We start from the raw sequence: 20147 nt of genomic DNA on the forward strand, positions 1-20147 counted from the left end.
TATCTTCGTATTTGCAAAAATAAGAGAGAAAGAGTGGTAAAAGTAATTGTAAGAGTGGGGAAGCAAGTCTCGCCTCTCAGTCGTCTTTTACACGCGAGCGGGCTAGTGTGCGTGCGAGCGTCCGTGTGTCTAATCACAAATGAATAATCTTCGACAATCTTCGGGTCTCTCGGCCTTGAACATGAGTGCGAGTGAGAGAAGAGACTGATATTTCCCTTTTCTATTTGTTTAGGCGATAACGAATATTTTTTGTCCTGGCCATCGATTGTTGAGCGTTCTGTATAAGATTTTTTCTTTCGATAGCAAGCATTTTTCGTTTTGGCCGTCGAGTGTCGAGCGTTCTGTATATCTATATATATCGGCGTATAAGCGCGGCGTTTTTAAATCGAATCTTGATGCTTATGGCACGCCGTTTCTTTATTTATTGTCAAAAATAATGAACCTTACCTTTTTTTTTAAGACGCTGAAATCAAATTGCAAAAAAAATAGCACCATTCGATTCAACGTCGTTAAATTACCTTTATATTAAGTTTGCATCAGTATGCATAAAATTAAGGCATTTTGGCCAAATTTCACTGATAGGGAACAAAAAATACAGATATTCCGTGGACATCTCTACGAATATCTGTCTAAACGTAATATAATCTTCTTCTACTATAAGTAACAGTGGACCCTACATAATAACACACCAACATTAACTAAGTTTCAGTTTATAGAGGTACGTAAATTATAGCGATACGCACAGTCTCAACAACCCCTACCATGCTCGCTTTAGTGTGTGTGTTTGGGAGCGGGGAAAGGGTTGTTTGTTGGTGTTGGGGGAGGAGGGGGTTGCGTATGCTGTGTGTGCCTGTGCCCGATAATGTATTCTTTTCAACGATGCTTAAATAGTAATCGAACATTCTGTAGGATACCAAAGTATTATGTTCAATGCTGAGGAGAAGCTGTAAGAATTCATCTGTTTCCGACTTTGTCTAAAGGCGCTTTGCATTGTTGACAATGTCTAGCAACTGCTAGCAATTACGGATTTTCAGCTTTGACGGTAACATATATAAATATATAGATAATTGTAGGAGATTAACAGGGTTGTGGGTTGATATAATTAATGAACATGTCAGTATTATTCTCTCTCTCTTTCTCTCCCCAACAATAATAAATATAAAATTAAAATAATAAACACGCACACAATTACTACTTTGTAGATTTATCAATAAATAAATCTACCTTAGTATATCAAAGGCATTCCGTGTCCTACTAAATAATAATAAGCTCTTGTTTATTTTTAATTACAATTCGTTATTATTTTTAACTTTTGTCTAATAGTGTATACTATTATACTAAACATGAGGATTATTAAGAAAAATGTATTAATTATCAAACAAATTTATACGATTAAAAATAATAATAGAATTATTATAAAATATTAGTAGGCTAGCGTTCGTGGTGTGAATTCAGATTTTTTAACTGCTCTCTAAGGATTCTTTTTAACGATGTCTTTAACTATCGCAATATTAAAATCTTAACAAAAAGAAACTAACAATCGCAATTAGATTATCTATAGTTGTGTTCCAATATAAATACATGATTTTAGGGAAAATATAATGCAAAATTATAATTACTTAACGGGAATAAATTTTACTCGAAGTGGTTTGATAGAGTTTAAAGTTAAACCACTTGCTATTTCAACATCATCAATGCTATCGACTGGTTCCAAGTAGAAATTTCGAACTATATGAGCTACTATCAGTTTAAGCTCTAACATTGCATATTTTTGACCTATAATAAAATAAACACGTAAATAGGAAGTTACATTTGTTAGCAGTACTTACGACATTTACCAATACAGTTTCTTGGGCCTGCGCTGAATGGAATATATGAATAAGGATAATGTCTTTTAACATTTTCTGGTAAAAATCTATCGGGATCGAAAACATTGGGATCTGGCCAATATCTTGGATTTCTGTGTACGCTATATATGTGAACAGCGCATGTCGCTCCCGATGGGACTAAATAATCATCTAAAAATGAATTAATTATTTCATTGGATTGAAAAAGTTAAAATCCACGTAAAATGTAACTATATTACGTACTTAGTTGTAAATCATGAGTTAAAGTACGAAATATACTATGAACGCTTGGATATAAACGGAGTGATTCCTTTATACACCTATCCAAGTACGAAAATTCTTGAAGATCTGCGATCGTCAGATTGTAATTATCTTCAAGCATAATTGAGTTCACTTCGTCCCTTATACGTTGCTACGAATAAATATTCTATTAATTACACAATACAGATACTACACGAATGTTTTAATTATTTATTGAAATGGAAGGAATACCTGGACATCTTGGTGTTTCGCAAAGAGACTCAAAGCAAACATTAATGCCATTGCCGTTGTGTCGTGACCCTAAAAAAAATTTCTCACATCAGGTTAAAAACTAAATTTCTGCTCCTCGCTACTTTAAGGTACCGATTTTAAGGAAGAAAAGTTTCGACGATAACGTCTAATGTTTCTTGTAGCTTAAACATTGTCCAAAAGGACCTAATCCTAACACATAAATATTCCCTTGACCCATCAGAGATTTTGCAATCGATTGAAAATGAAGCAAGATAAGTTGCTCTTCAGACATGTGTTTTTTCAATACTTTTACCTCAACAAAATCAGAATTAAAACGCATCGTTTAATAATTGAATCTTTTGTAAATGAAAATATTTAGAAAAATAGCAGATAGAGTTTTTTTCAAATGTTTTTGAAACGGTGATTTGGAAGAAGTTTCGCTAGAAGAGCTGCTTGATAACAATCCAACACAAACATCCTAAGAGTTTTTCAAGGCGTTATATGTTGTCTTAAAATACCTGCATGCAATGAGAACGATTTATAAGGAAAGGAAATAAGTACAACATATTTAAAACAGCCAAACTTTTCTAGTTATCATTTTCTAATTATCTCTTATTATTTGAATTAAATAATGAAGCTTACCTCAAACATAAAAGTATCTACTTCCTCTTGAATTCCTTCGTCATCAATTTGATTACCATTTAGAGAAGCGGCTATGAGTAGATCGAGCATAGAGAGTCTCTTTTTATGTATCGAATCTGTGAAATAAATTTATGAACAATAATTTTTCGTAAAATAAGCATTTATTATATTACGATAAATAAAATACTTGTATTTGTTTCTTCCGAGTTTTGAAAGGAAGTGTCGAAATTATCCATTTCTTCAAATTGGTGTAAATATTTTCCATTAGTTTTTTCGTGAAATCGTTTTCTTTCAGCAATTATCTATAATAAGTGTAGCAATTTGAAAAATTTTAAAGAATTCATGTAATTGTAGTTTGAGTTTTTTGCGGATTTGAGGGACTAACTTACGTCTTTTGAAAAACTGTGTAATGTGTTTAATACTTTTCTGTGAAGTCGACCAACTGAAGAAAGTCCAAATATACAGTGTATATAGTACCAAGGTCTAAATATTCTGTCAAAACAAAAGTATTTCCCTTTCATCACATTCCTTCTCCTAATCGACTAATACACTCTATAGTAACCGAAATATTAATTACCTGTATTTAACGATTTCTCCGAAAGTGTGAACAGCTTCACGATACTTAGACTCAATTTCTTTTTTTTCCTTTAAAGAGGTACCGAGAGCAGTTTCTACAAGTGAGCTTGCATAAATTATGTTTCTTCTTTAAATATCAACAAATAAAGAGATACTTCTCGACTTACCACATATTATATTTAGTGTATGTTGCGTAATGAATGTTTGTAAATTTTTAACAATAGCGTCTCCTTGTCCTTCTTGTTTGAGGGATTCAACTAGGCAGTGTGCCTCTTTGTTGAAAGTAGTAACACTATGTTCCAGAATTTTAAAGTGGAATGCGGGTGTCAACATTTTTCGCCGTTTTTGCCATTTCTTACCTTACAAATAATACAAATCATTAAATATGAAGAAATATGTAAAGTTTTTATGATTTTCTTGAACTGTCACCTGTACTAGTCAGCAATCCATAGAATAACCAAGGCCTCAACAAGTAATAAACATCTTCTTTATCAATATTTTCCGTGCTCGTCATCAGAACCTGTCAAGAAAATTTCTTTTTTTTCGTTCGACAAAATTTTGCTATTGGTTTATGTATAAGGATTATAGCGAAAATGGAAGAAAAAATTTAGCCTTCTTCTGTCATGTAATCATTTTACCTTAATATCATCTGGATGAAGTAGAAATACCAAATAGTATTGGAAGGTCCAAATTTTGTAAATAGGAAAATATTTATTATTTAGTTCCCAAATTTTTTGAATCACATAATGTGCTATAGAAAAAAAAAAATGTTCGTATTATATAAATATAGAATTTGGTAGAAAATTATTCATTTAAAAGAGTTTTACTTCTATTAAAGCTTACAATCCTTTAAATGAAGCACATTTCCAATTATGGGATATGATTTTGGTCCTGGAAGACTGTTAAGTATTCTTCCAATTCTTCCATATTTTATTTTGCAGTGCAAAACAAATAGTAATAGAATTAAGCTTAAGAAGATCGTTAGGAACATCATATCTGAAAAATAAATAAAATAATTGTAATAAATGTCTTTTAAATAGATAGTAAAAGTCTGCACGAAGACTAAAAGAAAACATGTATTTTTATGTTTTTTAGCATACGTAAAAATAAAGAAGAGTTAACAAATATAAATATAATATTCATCAGATTTACGAAGAAGCTAAAAAACTGACGATTGTATTCATTGTTACTAGTATTATATACTATTTTTTTATCTTTGGCGTTGATCTAACATAAGACGAAACTGAAAAAAATTGCGAAGAGAAAATTTACACGAAACGCGTCTAAACACGCAAAGAATAATATTAAAGTTTAGAGACATGAAAATTTCCGATATTAATTAAAAATTGCATTTACAAATTTATGGAACTGGTAATTGATACATATATGAAAATTACAAAAATATTTAAAATTTTATTAATTATTAATTCTTAAAAAAATTAATAATTATACTTGTTTCTACACTTCAGTTTCTGCGATGCCAAAGACCAATGCTGAAATTTGTTGGAGTTAGCTGGAGTTCGGAAGAAGCTAAATATGCAGCTAAACTTTCACAGCAAGGAGTGACAGTGCCAATAAAAACAAAAGTACAACCGTGGAACGCAGTCGAGCTTACAGACTACGAAATAAAAAAAAAGTGCGGGCAACTCCTTACGGGTTTTGTAATTGAGACTTCTTTATTGAATCATCACGATTGTATACATGTAATGGTGTTGTATAAAATAGATGATATCGTCAACTTTCTGATTCGGAGAGATATAAACGCTAATAATAATTATTATTTATCCATTTTTGTTTGATATTCAGCAACAAAAGCATCACGAACTGATGTCGTAGATTCAGCGTATGCTTGTGACTGTTGAACTGTAATTGCTATAGGTGGTGTAACCAATATAAGTGATAATTTGGATAATTAGATTGTGATGCTATTTTTATATGATTGATTGACTTGTGGAGAGCAAAAGTACTACTGTAAAAGTATACTACTAAGTATACTGAATACAAATTATGCGAAATAATGTGAAAGACGAAGAGAATATGTAGTGATACGTAGTGTACTGGTCGGCGGTCCGTTATTATGAAATCGGTTTGGTATCGGTAGCCTTGCTGGTCTCTTATTTGGCCTTATCTTTTCGAGGAAGGCCACAAATCAACAGAAGAAGCTCCCCTCTTTCGTTTTTCCATCTGGCTCGCTTGATCGTGTTTGTGTGTGTATGCATGTTGCCCAATGATGTATTTTTCTCAACATTGCTTAAGTAGCATTTATTTTTCAATAGAATGCCTAGGTATTATATACAATGACTAGGCAATCTGTAGAATGCCGGCATTTACTTTACTGATACCATATACACTAGACTTATATATATATATATATATGTATGTATATATTAAAACTTTTTATTATCTTATGAAAGGATACTTACTGTTATTAAAATAGACAAATGATAAACAAGTTTAAGTTAGGATTTCGGTTAGGATTTACAAAGACTTTTCCCTTGTTCTATCTGAAACGCAATACGTGAATAATTCCTTAAAGATTAAGGTTAGATATAAGATTTGCCAGTAGCGCCAATATAAACTTTTTATTAAAGGTTGCATATGATGTTAAACTTTTTTTACTGCAGATAAAGGGAGTTGTATAATTGTGTTTAGCTCATTATTTGTGGTGGGGATCACCAATTACCCCTGAGGCGCTATGGGCCATTTGTGTGATTATCAGTTACAACAAACAAGTAACTGAAAAAATATTTTAATTACCGATTTTAGAATAAAGTTAGCGATGTATTTAATGAAATGTTCTGAAAATGAAGTTATCATTTTATTAAATAATTGCGTACAGAAAAAATGTCGTTACATGTCATGCATATTTTCCTTGTATTAATAAAATTATTATTGCATGTTCTATATGTCATTATTTCTTCAAACCTTTACAAAAACAATGGTACAATTTAAAAATTAATTAGTACTACTAAATATAAAAGACTTCCAAGTTATTTGTACAAATACTATATTGGCATCAGCAATCTTTACGTTTGTAAGAAATAAATTATAAATTTTATAGTATATATTTCGTTTTGCATGAAACTTTACTTATTTAATCTAAAGATTCGTAACTCTATCCAATTTTAATAATATGTAGGTAAGTTTTGTGTATAATATACTTATTATAATTAATAAAGTATTTCATGGCAAATGTTCAAGTACTTTCCTGAGTCACTATATTATGTTTTGACGAGAAAATTAGTATATTATTTTGGCAATGTTTGCATGCAGTCATTGGACATAGTTATTCGACGATATTAAGGAAGTCTTTGTTAGAAAAAAACATTCCTAAATTGAAGGATGGAATTTATTTTATCGTAACGAGGTAATAAAATTTGTGTTTTTTATTTTCGTTTCGTTTTGATGGAGTAAAGTTTCAATGGCAGCGTGCTTATCAAATCTGGTATAAAGTATCTCTTAGCATAGTAACATTAAGAGCCACTTTGAGTGGCTTATAATTTATAAATTTTGTTATCTTTGAAAGTGATTTTCTGTTTAAAGAATCGAGATAGTATTTGAGCTGTATATTTTTCGCAACAACGTTTCTAGTTATGCTTTAATTTTTTTAATAATTATGTTATCTAAACGAATAGCGTATATTTTAGTTATATTATATTATATATATATAATAATAATAATAATAATTTTGATAATTTAAATAAACTTTGTATACAATACGAATAAAATACGATTAAATTTAACTCGCAATATATATAGAGATAATGTAGGAAAGAAATTATTAATCATTAAAATCGTGAGTAGACAAAATATGCAATAGTCATATCGCAGGAATGAGTGAGATAGAGACGGATAAGTAAATCAATGTAAACTAATTTTCGCGGAAACAATACAGCTATCCTCAGCATGAGAACTCTCACGGAATTGAGAGAATAGCAGGGACAAGCGAGTACTTTATTGCAGAAAGAAATTACACAAGTATATAGTGACGCGAAGATAGACTAGACAGAGCAGGAAATAACGCAAATACGTCGCGAGGTACATTTTCCCGCACACTTAAAAGCTTTCTTACCTTTGCTAATTGACTCCAGATAAACGTGGCAGTAGCGACACTTAGAACAAAGCTACACACAGGGTGGCTGTATCTACGCACAATCGGTCTTACACGCGAGCAGTTCCAAACTCGATTGACCCCGTGTCTTACGCGTGGCAAGACCCATGGCACTACCCCCACCCTCGCTGTAAGATTCGTAAAGATCGTAGATTCTTAGCGTATATTCGAAATACGCGCCTCGATCATTTAAGGAATATCGAAATGATAATATGTTCATGGCTCTAGATATTTAGCGATTATCGTGGTGCTGTTATTCGCGCCTCCCCACTCTTTAAACCGCAACTAAGCATGCCCTACTAGGTCCATTAGTAAAGACACTCGTTTTATTCTTCCGCTTGACGCCAACGAGGACAGATTTTGAGTGACGGGAAGACGATACATACAGGCAAATCGAGAGAAAGCCGAACAAGCGAGGTATAAGTATCCCTTATACTTCCACTTACGAGCGAGAGGTATATCACTGCAAAATTGGCAAACCGACGTGAAAGAGAGTAAGCGAAGTGTAAAAGAACTCTTTACATTTCCATAGACGAGCGAGTGGTGAGATTCATTATTGTATCTATATACAAACGAAGCGAGCGAGAGATGAGCCGCGTGTTCAATCTTTGGTGGACGCCATTTCTTATTGTATCGAATCCATCAACCAGGGTTTTTAAGCCGCAAAGTTTTCTCCTGACAAGCCAATAAAGTATTACACTTTCTATTGGCTCAAACAAGTATTTATTATAATTTAACCCTTTTTCTTCCTCATCGTTAGCTTATCACAATCGCCATTGTGATACAGAACTCCATGTTGGAGAAATCTATACACAATACACATACTATATGCAATCTACGCTGCAGATTTACCTACCTCAGAGGAAGTAACTACGGCAATATTTGCGGACTATAAAGCTTTGTTATCATCGGACGGCGATCTCTTCAACGCGACTGACATGCTTCTACGTTATATGCGAATAATAGAAAGTTGATGTCACAGAAATGGCGTGTAAATATCAACAAAAGTAAATGGACGCATATAACCATCACGCTGCGTAAACACACATGTCCTCCTATGACCATAAATGGAGCAGCTATACCAACCAAAGATACAGTCAAATACTTAATGTACGTATGTTTATTTATGATATCGTTTGCAAACCGATACAGGTTTCGTTAAACGGCCTTGTCCACGAGTGGCAAACCTATGACCCGCGAGTCAGATGCTGACCCACGCGATAATAATGAACCGACACTAAAAATTTATAATATTCTATTAAATGTATGGGAATGTTTATCAAATAATTTTAAATCAATTAAGAAACTTGCTCTTTTAACAATATTTGGATCAACGTATTTCTGTGAAAAATTATTCTTGTAAATGAATTTTGTAATATCGAAGAAGAGAAATAAGCTTGGGAATGTGAAAAACTAATGAATTAGCATTACAGTGGTCCCCCCTGAGATATCAAGCTCGGGGCTCTGGTTCCGAGAAAAATATTTCACAGAGTAAGAGAGACCCCTTTCCTTCCGAAAGAGATGAGGCTATAAAAGAAGAAGGAATACAGAAAGAAAGAAGGGATACATATGTCGGCGTAGGCGCATGCTAGAAGATACTATTTTGTGTCAAGAGTGGGAAAAATGAATAGAGGAGAAGTAGAGTAAATTGAGAGGAAGTAATATCTTACAGACGGATATCTTAGAGGAAGACCACTGTATAAACCTGATATTAAAAAACTATCCGAACATAAACAACAGAAGGTTTCTCAATAAGACTACTACAATTTTATTTCGAACTTATGGCCTTTTTTTGATTCTTAGTTCCCAAAGTTGATTCGCCTCCACCCTCCCACTTCCAAGGTCACCTCGCTTATTAAATACTGACCCACGAATTAGCGCTGCAATCGACGATAAGCCGAATTCGACCCACACATCCATAAAAGTTCGTAATCACTGGCTGAGCCTATAACTCTATCATTAAGGCTACTCGTTCTTCTTTCTTTAATTAAATATCACGGACAAGAGTGTGTATGTGCTAGCCTGAAAATTTTGGAAAAGTTCATTTTAAGTCGCGAAGATATAAAAACGTATTTTACCAGCCCTCAAGCTTTAAGTTCTTTTATACGCTCCCGCTTAAACCTAGAAGTTTTTTTCTTCAGGCATTGTATTCCCTTTTATAATTTACATTTTAAATTTTGTCTCTAGAATATTATAGATTCTGAGGGGTACAATTCACGTTGTGTTGTCCCTTCACTGGTGGTGCGAACCACGCTACTCCTGCACATTTTGTATTTACGTTTCCCAAGGATAGTTTAGGAATGGATGTGACTTTAGATCTCCGTTATCGTGTAAGAGCTCAATGATGGATAGAACGTATTTTCTGAGATGTACACAGTGAAATGCATATGCTGTTACATATGTACGGAATATGTAATAAAATTAACGCATATGCATTATACGGAAATTATGCAAAATAACAAATACATTTTCGATAAATATAAATGATGTAATAAACTTCTGTCCAAATTTAAAATCTTTATTTTCTTTCATCTAAAATAAACATTTGCGTTAACATCCGCAGTCTAGTAATAAAAAAGTAATAGAAGTAAACGGTTACGCTCCGATACGCAATGAACTTGTGACACTTTCTATAATAATATTGAAATCCATGTTTATCAACACTAGCTGGCACAAGGACATTCAGTCAGAATAAAGACAATCAAATCATTTATAAAATTCCATCACTAACGATAAAGTCGTATATTTTTATAAGATATTATTGTTCATGTATTACGAGAAATTCTAATGAGTGCTATTAACAATGACACCTATTATCAAATCAATTCCACACAGCAGTACAACTATTATATTTATTCCAATTTTTAATATTTCAAAGTTATTTACGATCGCAACACAGTACAACGAGATTTATAAATAATGAAATATTAACATTAATATAGAGAGTTATTTGAATACTTGGATATTCAGATTCGCTTGTATTGATAAGTTTTCGGTCACTGTTGAAAACTTTTAAAAATGGATTGCAAATTGAAAGTGGTGTTGCAAAGATTATGGATAAATTTTAGAAAAGGCATAAGTGTTAACAATACTGCAGAAGAAGTTCTGTCGTTGGATTATTATAGTTTCCTGACGAATGTTTAGCGACAATTGAATTCTGGTTTATTATTTTCATTGAATATGATATTTATTATCCTAATTTGTGTGTATCCATTAAACACCATAAGTAGTAGTGATTGTATAATATTTTTATCGCAATTAATAACAACGAATCCTTTCTGGACTACTGCTCATTTTATGGATGCTTTAAAAGTTACCAGTAAATCTGTATATAGTTATATGGAATATCTTGGCAACGTCCATATTTTCGTAGGATGGTCTAAACTTTAGTAGAGAGAAAATAATTTCTTTTATCGTATCTTCGTGTATTATTTGAATCTTTAGCTAAATATAAAAAACATCTTTGAAGAGATTAATAAGGGTAGATAAGACCTCCTTATTTGAATCCAGAAGAACTAATATTCGAATTGGGTATTTTTCATTATATTATATTATAATAAATCATCTTAACTTACTGAGCGAAGCATTTTCTAAAGCGAAAACAAAATGATTAAAATTATTTTATATTTTTTATTTTACTTATGTTAAACAAAAATAAGATTGTGCGACGACGAAATTATTTTGAAATCAATAAACATATACGAAAATAATTGAATCCTTTTATTCCATTACAAAATTTTAATATAACTAAAAACTCAGCGTACGCATATGTATATCCCAGTGTTATTAAAAAGAATAATTTACCATATGAATATAACTCCATTCTGTTAAGTATTTTTGAGAAGTAATGCGAGCCTTAAGACTTTAGACTAATATCAAGTTCTGGGAATTTTTAAAGGAATAATGAATAATTCTTTTTACAAAAGAAAGAAAATATATACTTTTATAAATAATATATTTCGGAGGAAAAATTAATATTATACATTTTTTTTAGGTATAATAGCGATTTTAAAATAATTGTCTTAAATCACATATTTTTTTAATTATGGAAAATTTTCGTATGCATACTTTTTGTAAAATAATTTATTTTTTGTAACAAAAACGGAATTTTGTAACGATCAATGTATAAGAAACTATGATAATAATTGGCTGTTTTAAGGAATATAAGTACTTCTAAAAACTTTGTTTATTTGATGAGAAATATCTCTTCTTCTTCTTCTTCTTCATTCTTTAGTTTAGGCAAGTTGCCTGTTTCGTAACGACGTTTTTCTGCCTATTGCACTGTTAAATTGTCGCACCATCGTTTTCGTGGGCGCCCCGTACTTATCGTTGGGCGGCCAACCGGTGACTTATCGCGTGCAATTCTGACAATTCTTCTGTTGTCCATTCTGCTAATATGTTCGTTCCATTCTTTTTTTTTTACTTAGTATCCATTCGTTAACGTTCTCCACTTTGCATGTTCTTCTTATATCTTCACTTCTCTCTCGGTCCAGTAGTGTTTTTCCAACTATTCTGCGAAGAACTCTCATTTCGAAAATAAAAAACACAAATTTTATTAGCTCGTTACGATAAAATAAATTCCATCTTTCAATTTATGAATGTTTTACAAACAAAGACTTCCTTAATATCGTCGAATAACTATGTCCAATGACTGCATGCAAACATTGCCAAAATAATATACTAATTTTCTCATCAAAACATAATATAGTGACTCAGGAAAGTACTTGAACATTTGCCATGAAATACTTTATTAATTATAATAAGTATATTATACACAAAACTTACCTACATATTATTAAAATTGGATAGAGTTACGAATCTTTAGATTAAATAAGTAAAGTTTCATGCAAAACGAAATATATACTATAAAATTTATAATTTATTTCTTACAAACGTAAAGATTGCTGATGCCAATATAGTATTTGTACAAATAACTTGGAAGTCTTTTATATTTAGTAGTACTAATTAATTTTTAAATGGTACCATTGTTTTTGTAAAGGTTTGAAGAAATAATGACATATAGAACATGCAATAATAATTTTATTAATATAAGGAAAATATGCACGACATGTAACGACATTTTTTGTGTACGCAATTATTTGATAAAATGATAACTTCATTTTCAGAATATTTCAATAAATACATCGCTAACTTTATTCTAAAATCGGGAATTAAAATATTTTTCAGTTACTTGTTTGTTGTAACTGATAATCACACAAATGGCCTATAGCGTCTCGGAGGTCATTGGTGATCCCCACTACAAATAATGTGCTAAACACAATTATACAACTCCCTTTATCTGCAGTAAAAAAAGTTTAACATCATCATAAATCTTATATCAAACCTTAATCTTTGAGAAATTATTCACGTATTGCGTTTCAGATAGAACAAGGGAAAAAACTTGGTAAATCCTAACCGAAATCCTAACTTAAACTTGTTTATCATTTGTCTATTTTAATAACTGTAAGTATCCTTTCATAAGATAATAAAAAGTTCTAATATATATATAAGTCTAGTGTATATGGTATCAGCAAAGTAAAAGCCGGCATTCTACAGATTGCCTAGTCATTGTATATAATACCTTAGCATTCCATTGAAAATTAAATGCTACTTAAGCAATGTTGAGAAAAAAACATCATTGGGCAACATGCATACACACACAAACACGATCAAGCGAGCCGGAAGGAAAAACGATAAAGGGGAGCTTCTTCTATTGATTTTTGGGCTTCCTCGAAAAGATAAGGACAAATAAGAGACCGGCAAGGCTACCGATACCAAACCGATTTCTTAATAACGAACCGCCGACCAGTACACTACGTATCTCTATATATTCTTTTCGTCTTTCACATTATTTCGCATAATTTGTATTCAGTATACTTAGTAGTATACTTTTACTATAGTACTTTTGCTCTCCATCAGTCAATCAATCATATAAAAATAGCATCACATTCTAATTATCCAAATTATCACTTATATTGGTTACACCACGTATAGCAATTATAGTTCAACAGTCACAAGCATACGCTGAATCTACGACATCAGTTCGTGATGCTTTTGTTGCTGAATGTCAAACAAAAAATAGACAAATAATAATTATTATTAGCGTTTATATCTTTTCGAATCAGAAAGTTGACGATATCATCTATTTTATACAACATCATTACCTGTATATAATCGTGATGATGCAATAAAGAAGTCTCAATTACAAAGCCCGTAAGGAGTTGTCCGCACATTTTTTTTTATTTCGTAGTCTGGAAGATCGACTGCGTTCCACGGTTGTACTTTTGTTTTCATTGGTACTGTAACTCCTTGCTGTGAAAGTTTAGCTGCATATTTAGCTTCTTCCGAACTCCAGCTACCTCCAACAAATTTCAGCATTGGTCTTTGGCATCGCAGAGACTGAAGTGTAGAAACAAGTATAATTATTACTTTTTTTAAGAATTAATAATTAATAAAATTTTAAATATTTTTGTAATTTTCATATATGTATCAATTACCAGTTCCATAAATTTGTAAATGCAATTTTTAATTAATATCGGAAATTTTCATGTCTCTAAACTTTAATATTATTCTTTGCGTGTTTAGACGCGTTTCGTCTAAAATTTTCTCTTCGTAATTTTTTTCAGTTTCGTCTTATGTTAGATCAACGCCAAAGATTAAAAAATAGTCTATATAATACTAGTAACAATGAATACAATCGTCAGTTTTTTAGCTTCTTCGTAAATCTGATGAATATTATATTTATATTTGTTAACTCTTCTTTATTTTTACGTATGCTAAAAAACATAAAAAATACATGTTTTCTTTTAGTCTTCGTGCAGACTTTTACTATCTATTTAAAAGACATTTATTACAATTATTTTATTTATTTTTCAGATATGATGTTCCTAACGATCTTCTTAAGCTCAATTCTATTACTATTTGTTTTGCACTGCAAAATAAGATATGGAAGAATTGGAAGAATACTTAACAGTCTTCCAGGACCAAAATCATATCCCATAATTGGAAATGTGCTTCATTTAAAGGATTGTAAGCTCTAATAGAAGTAAAACTCTTTTAAATGAATAATTTTCTACCAAATTCTATATTTACATAAGACGAACATTTTGTTTCTATAGCACATTATTTGATTCAAAAAATTTGGGAACTAAATAATAAATATTTTCCTATTTACAAAATCTGGACCCTGCGATACTATTTGGTATTTCTACTTCATCCAGATGATATTAAGGTAAAATGATTACATGACAGCTATCTGTCAAGAAGGTTAAAGTTTTTCTTCCATTTTCGCTATAATCCCTATACATAAACCAATAGTGAAATTTTGTCGAACAAAAAAAAAATTTTCTCGACAGGTTCTGATGACGAGCACGGAAAATATTGATAAAGAAGATGTTTATTACTTGTTGAGGCCTTGGTTATCCTATGGATTGCTGACTAGTACAGGTGACAGTTCAAGAAAATCATGAAAACTTTACATATTTCTTCATATTTAATGATTTGTATTATTTGTAAGGTAAGAAATGGCAAAAACGGCGAAAAATGTTGACACCCGCATTCCACTTTAAAATTCTGGAACATAGTGTTACTACTTTCAACAAAGAGGCACACTGCCTAGTTGAATCCCTCAAACAAGAAGGACAAGGAGACGCTATTGTTAAAAATTTACAAACATTCATTACGCAACATACACTAAACATAATATGTGGTAAGTCGAGAAGTATCTCTTTATTTGTTGATATTTAAAGAAGAAACATAATTTATGCAAGCTCACTTGTAGAAACTGCTCTCGGTACCTCTTTAAAGGAAAAAAAAGAAATTGAGTCTAAGTATCGTGAAGCTGTTCACACTTTCGGAGAAATCGTTAAATACAGGTAATTAATATTTCGGTTACTATAGAGTGTATTAGTCGATTAGGAGAAGGAATGTGATGAAAGGGAAATACTTTTGTTTTGACAGAATATTTAGACCTTGGTACTATATACACTGTATATTTGGACTTTCTTCAGTTTGTTGACTTCACAGAAAAGTATTGAACACATTACATAGTTTTTAAAAGACGTAAGTTAGTCCCTCAAATCCGCAAAAAACTCAAATTACAATTATATGAATTCTTTAAAATTTTTCAAATTGCTAAACTTATTATAGATAATTGCTGAAAGAAAACGATTTCACGAAAAAAGTAATGGTAAATATTTACACCAATTTGAAGAAATGGATAATTTCGACACTTCCTTTCAAAACTCGGAAGAAACAAATACAAGTATTTTATTTATCGTAATATAATAAATGCTTATTTTACGAAAAATTATTATTCATAAATTCTTTTCACAGATTCGATACATAAAAAGAGACTCTCTATGCTCGATCTACTCATAGCCGCTTCTCTAAATGGTAATCAAATTGATGACGAAGGAATTCAAGAGGAAGTAGATACTTTTATGTTTGAGGTAAGCTTCATTATTTAGTTCAAATAATAAGAGATAATTAGAAAATGATAACTAAAAAAGTTAATTTCTGTTTTATTAATTATATTGTACTTATTTCCTATCCTTATAAATTGTTCTCATTACATGCAGGTATTTTAAGGCAACATATAACGCTTTGAAAAACTTTTAGGGTATTTGTGTTGGATTGTTATCAAACAGCTCTTCTAGCGAAACTTCTTCCAAATCACCGTTTCAAAAACATTTGAAAAAAACTCTATCTGCTATTTTTCTAAATATTTTCATTTACAAAAGATTCAATTATTAAACGATGCGTTTTAATTGTGATTTTGTTGAGGTAAAACTATTGAAAAAACACATGTCTGAAGAATAATTTATCTCGTTTCATTTTCAATCGATTGCAAAATCTCTGATGGGTCAAGGGAACATTTATGTGTTAGGATTAGGTCCTTTGGAGAATGTTTAAACTACAAGAAACATTAAACGTTATCGTTGAAACATTCCTTCTTTAGAATCGCTACCTTAAAGTAGCGAGGAGCAGAAATTTAGTTTGTAACTTAATGTGAGAAATTTTTTTAGGGTCACGACACAACGGCAATGGCATTGATCTTTGCTTTCAGTCTCTTTGCAAAACACCAAGATGTCCAGGTATTCCTTCCAATTCAATAAATAATTAAAACATTCGTGTAGTATCTGTATTGTGTAATTGATAGAATATTTATTCGTAGCAACGTATAAGGAACGAAGTGAACACAATTATGCTTGAAGATAATTACAATCTGACGATCGCAGATCTTCAAGAATTTTCGTACTTGGATAGGTGTATAAAGGAATCACTCCGTTTATATCCAAGCGTTTCTACTATATTTCGTACTTTAACTCATGATTTGCAACTAAGTACGTAATATAGTTACATTTTACGTGGATTTTAACTTTATCATTCCAATAAAATAATTAATTCATTTTTAGATGATTATTTAGTCCCATCGGGAGCGATATGCGCTGTTCACATATATAGCGTACACAGAAATCCAAGATATTGGCCAGATCGCAATGTTTTCGATCCCGATAGATTTTTACCAGAAAATGTTAAAGGACATTATCCTTACTCATATATTCCATTCAGCGCAGGCCCAAGAAATTGTATTGGTAAATGTCGTAAGTACTGCTAACAAATGTAACTTCCTATTTACGTGTTTATTTTATTATAGGTCAAAAATATGCAATGTTAGAGCTTAAACTGATAGTAGCTCATATAGTTCGAAATTTCTACTTGGAACCAGTCGATAACATTGATGATGTTGAAATAGCAACAGGTTTAACTTTAAACTCTATCAAACCACTTCGAGTAAAATTTATTCCCGTTAAGTAATTATAATTTTGCATTATATTTTCCCTAAAATCATGTATTTATATTGGAACACAACTATAGATAATCTAATTGCGATTATTAGTTTCTTTTTGTTAAGGTTTTAATATTGTAATAGTTAAAGACATCGTTAAAAAGAATCCTTAGAGAGCAGTTAAAAAATCTGAATTCACACCACGAACGCTAGCTTACTAATATTTTATAATAATTCTATTATTATTTTTAATCGTATAAATTTGTTTGATAATTAATACATTTTTTAATAATCCTCATGTTTAGTATAATAGTATACACTATTAGATAAAAGTTTAAAATAACAACAAATTTTAAATAAAAATATACACGATCTAATTTCTAACAAGGGAGTAATTCTAACAAGGGAGCTATTTTTACATTTTGTATTCTTTTTTAAGAAACTGCGATATTTAGTTTTTCGTGTGTTTCTAACTTAATACTTGTTGATGATTTTTGTAGAAATTGTTCGAGTTGTTTGAATAGATAAGATAAGTTTGAACATTGTTTTAAACTGGATATAAGAAAATGCTTAAATATCTTAAAAACTAATTCACCTTGTTAATATCTTATTTGATTTAATAACAATAAATTAATTCAGAATCTATGGATACATTCGATATTTATGAAAATTAATAAGTGACTTGACTTGAAGTTGGCGCACATTATAAGCTGTCTGCTTGCCAAAATAATTACGAAACGGAAAGTATATAAAAATAATATAAATTACCTTTAAATATATACATATATATATATATATATTTTTCCTAACTCCTTTTAGCAAACCTTCAGAAAATACTTATTAAAACTAATTGTAATATCTGATCTATTTATTATTAGATAATATATTAAATGCATATGATATTAAAAAAAAATCACTACATTTACCTGCAATTTGAGTTTATGCATTTTAATTGTAATATACATTTATTTCATATCTTTCTCTAAAATAGAAATTCTAATAATATAAGAACAATTAGCTCCAGAAATGTTATACACATTTATATTATTTAGTATATATTATTATGTATTCTTATTATAAATATATTATTTATATATACGTTGCCCACGGTGTTTTATGGTTAGCACGTGTTGACGGACAAGAGTTGATGGTAGGGGCTACATGTCTTGTCGAATTCTTAAGACATATTCCAGTAATTTACCGTTATTGCTCTTGTATTGTTAGAAGATGTATGTTTTAATAAAATCAGCATGGTTTCGAGAACAATTGTTACGCGCTCTTTATAAAGTAGTTTTGATAAGTTAATCCTTTATCAGTACTACTGCTGTAATTGTTTTGGTACTTACTACTAAAAATGATGTCAATTAAATTTGATATAAATCATTGGAATTATGTCTTTATTAAGTAATTTTATTCTACTGTGGAAAATTGAAGGAAGATATGCGTGGCGAGACGTCACAATATTGTTTGTCTTTTTTTTACGGCACTTCAAAAAGTACCTAAAATTCATGCTTCTAGACCAGAATACCCCCTTAACTACTGAAGCTTACAATTAAAAAACATTTGACAAGAAATCAATACAAAAACAATTAGTAACCAAGAAGGTAATATATGGCATTGTATACTATTTCCCTTTCAATTAAAGAAAAATGCTTCTGGAGCGGCTGCAATGATATTGTCTGATTTAGGTGAAATTAACACAGAAATCCTGTAAAACATTGTCTTAATAGTTTCGAATTGGCGAGTTTAATCTGATGACAATTTATTTACTAATACCGTTATTTACCGTTATTAATGAAATAAGCTTATTAATTTGTACATCTTGTTATTTGATTAGTATTTCTAATTTACTCAATTTTTCGGAAATACCTGAGTCAGTCTAGAAGATTAGCTCCTATGCGGCCCCCTCGGGCGAGACTTCAGACTCCCTTGGCGGCGCCTGGTCAAGTTCCGCGCGCTGTTTTCCCTTAGAATACGTGAGATGTGCATGCTACGTGATACATGCTTATACGTATGGACCTGGTTAGTGCGCCATGGGCCGGATGACCAGGTCATGTGTATAACACTTATGTAGGAATGGTAACAGTAGCTTAAGAGGGGAAATACGTGTAGAGGCTTTTTTTACATTTTTTTTTATAAAACACTTATAAAACTATTAAAAAATAAAGTCAAAAATCCAAGTCGTTCAAAAGTTATAAGCGATTAAGTGAGCGTCCGTCGTTCAAGTGTCAGAACGCGTGGCATGTAATACGGAACGATCGAACTTTTTCCAAACGCGTTTTTCTCCAAACGACTTTTTTCAGATTTGTGTACACTATAGCTTAAAAAGTTTTCTATCAATCATTTTGGAACTTGGTATATAACTTCGTCATATAAACACGCTCTGTTTGAACTAAAATCTAAACAATATCTTTGTTTGAAGTATTTTTTAATTGTAAAAAAATGTACGAAAAAATGGCAAAAAATCATGTTTTTGTTCACAACCATCTAAAAATTCTAATATTCAATTTTTTTGATGAAAGGTTAGTTCACATGGAAGAGAAACATAGAAAAAAAGGAAATTGTCTGTGTGATTAAGTTCTGATAAAAATTATACACAAACTATATGATAAAGATGTACACAAACTGCTCAGTCGTAATGCAACCTATAATGCGTGACAGCTGATATCTCCGCTAGTTTGGGAGATAA

General features: G+C 31.0%; 2 protein-coding genes and 2 long non-coding RNA genes across 4 annotated transcripts; 2 read left to right on the plus strand and 2 right to left on the minus strand.

Moving 5' to 3' along the window:
- Window positions 1-1285: 1285 nt before the first annotated feature.
- On the minus strand, window positions 1286-8210 carry LOC122521801 (cytochrome P450 4C1-like). Its single transcript, XM_043642538.1, has 13 exons — window positions 7630-8210; window positions 4401-4553; window positions 4196-4308; window positions 3987-4077; window positions 3725-3916; window positions 3559-3652; window positions 3371-3473; window positions 3169-3283; window positions 2982-3097; window positions 2340-2408; window positions 2091-2259; window positions 1839-2018; window positions 1286-1776 (listed from the first exon to the last, which is right to left on the minus strand). Exons 2-13 carry the CDS (start codon window positions 4549-4551, stop codon window positions 1616-1618), a joined length of 1554 nt encoding a protein of 517 aa, XP_043498473.1. The 5' UTR covers window positions 4552-4553; window positions 7630-8210; the 3' UTR covers window positions 1286-1615.
- Window positions 8211-8660: 450 nt separating this feature from the next.
- Window positions 8661-9443, plus strand: LOC122521807. The gene is made up of 2 exons (XR_006304911.1): window positions 8661-8778; window positions 9102-9443. It is a non-coding gene; the product is annotated as an uncharacterized LOC122521807 (long non-coding RNA).
- Window positions 9444-13477: 4034 nt separating this feature from the next.
- On the minus strand, window positions 13478-14072 carry LOC122521806. The gene is made up of 2 exons (XR_006304910.1): window positions 13833-14072; window positions 13478-13728 (listed from the first exon to the last, which is right to left on the minus strand). It is a non-coding gene; the product is annotated as an uncharacterized LOC122521806 (long non-coding RNA).
- A 474-nt stretch (window positions 14073-14546) lies between these two features.
- LOC122521791 (cytochrome P450 4C1-like) lies at window positions 14547-18025 on the plus strand. The gene is made up of 12 exons (XM_043642531.1): window positions 14547-14697; window positions 14787-14899; window positions 15024-15114; window positions 15185-15376; window positions 15449-15542; window positions 15694-15697; window positions 15817-15931; window positions 16003-16118; window positions 16695-16763; window positions 16844-17012; window positions 17085-17264; window positions 17327-18025. Exons 1-12 carry the CDS (start codon window positions 14547-14549, stop codon window positions 17485-17487), a joined length of 1455 nt encoding a protein of 484 aa, XP_043498466.1. The 3' UTR covers window positions 17488-18025.
- The last annotated feature ends 2122 nt before the right edge of the window (window positions 18026-20147 follow it).

This window comes from Polistes fuscatus, unplaced genomic scaffold (assembly GCF_010416935.1).
Source record: "Polistes fuscatus isolate 324 unplaced genomic scaffold, CU_Pfus_HIC Scaffold49, whole genome shotgun sequence".
NCBI classification, from domain to species: domain Eukaryota; kingdom Metazoa; phylum Arthropoda; class Insecta; order Hymenoptera; family Vespidae; genus Polistes; species Polistes fuscatus.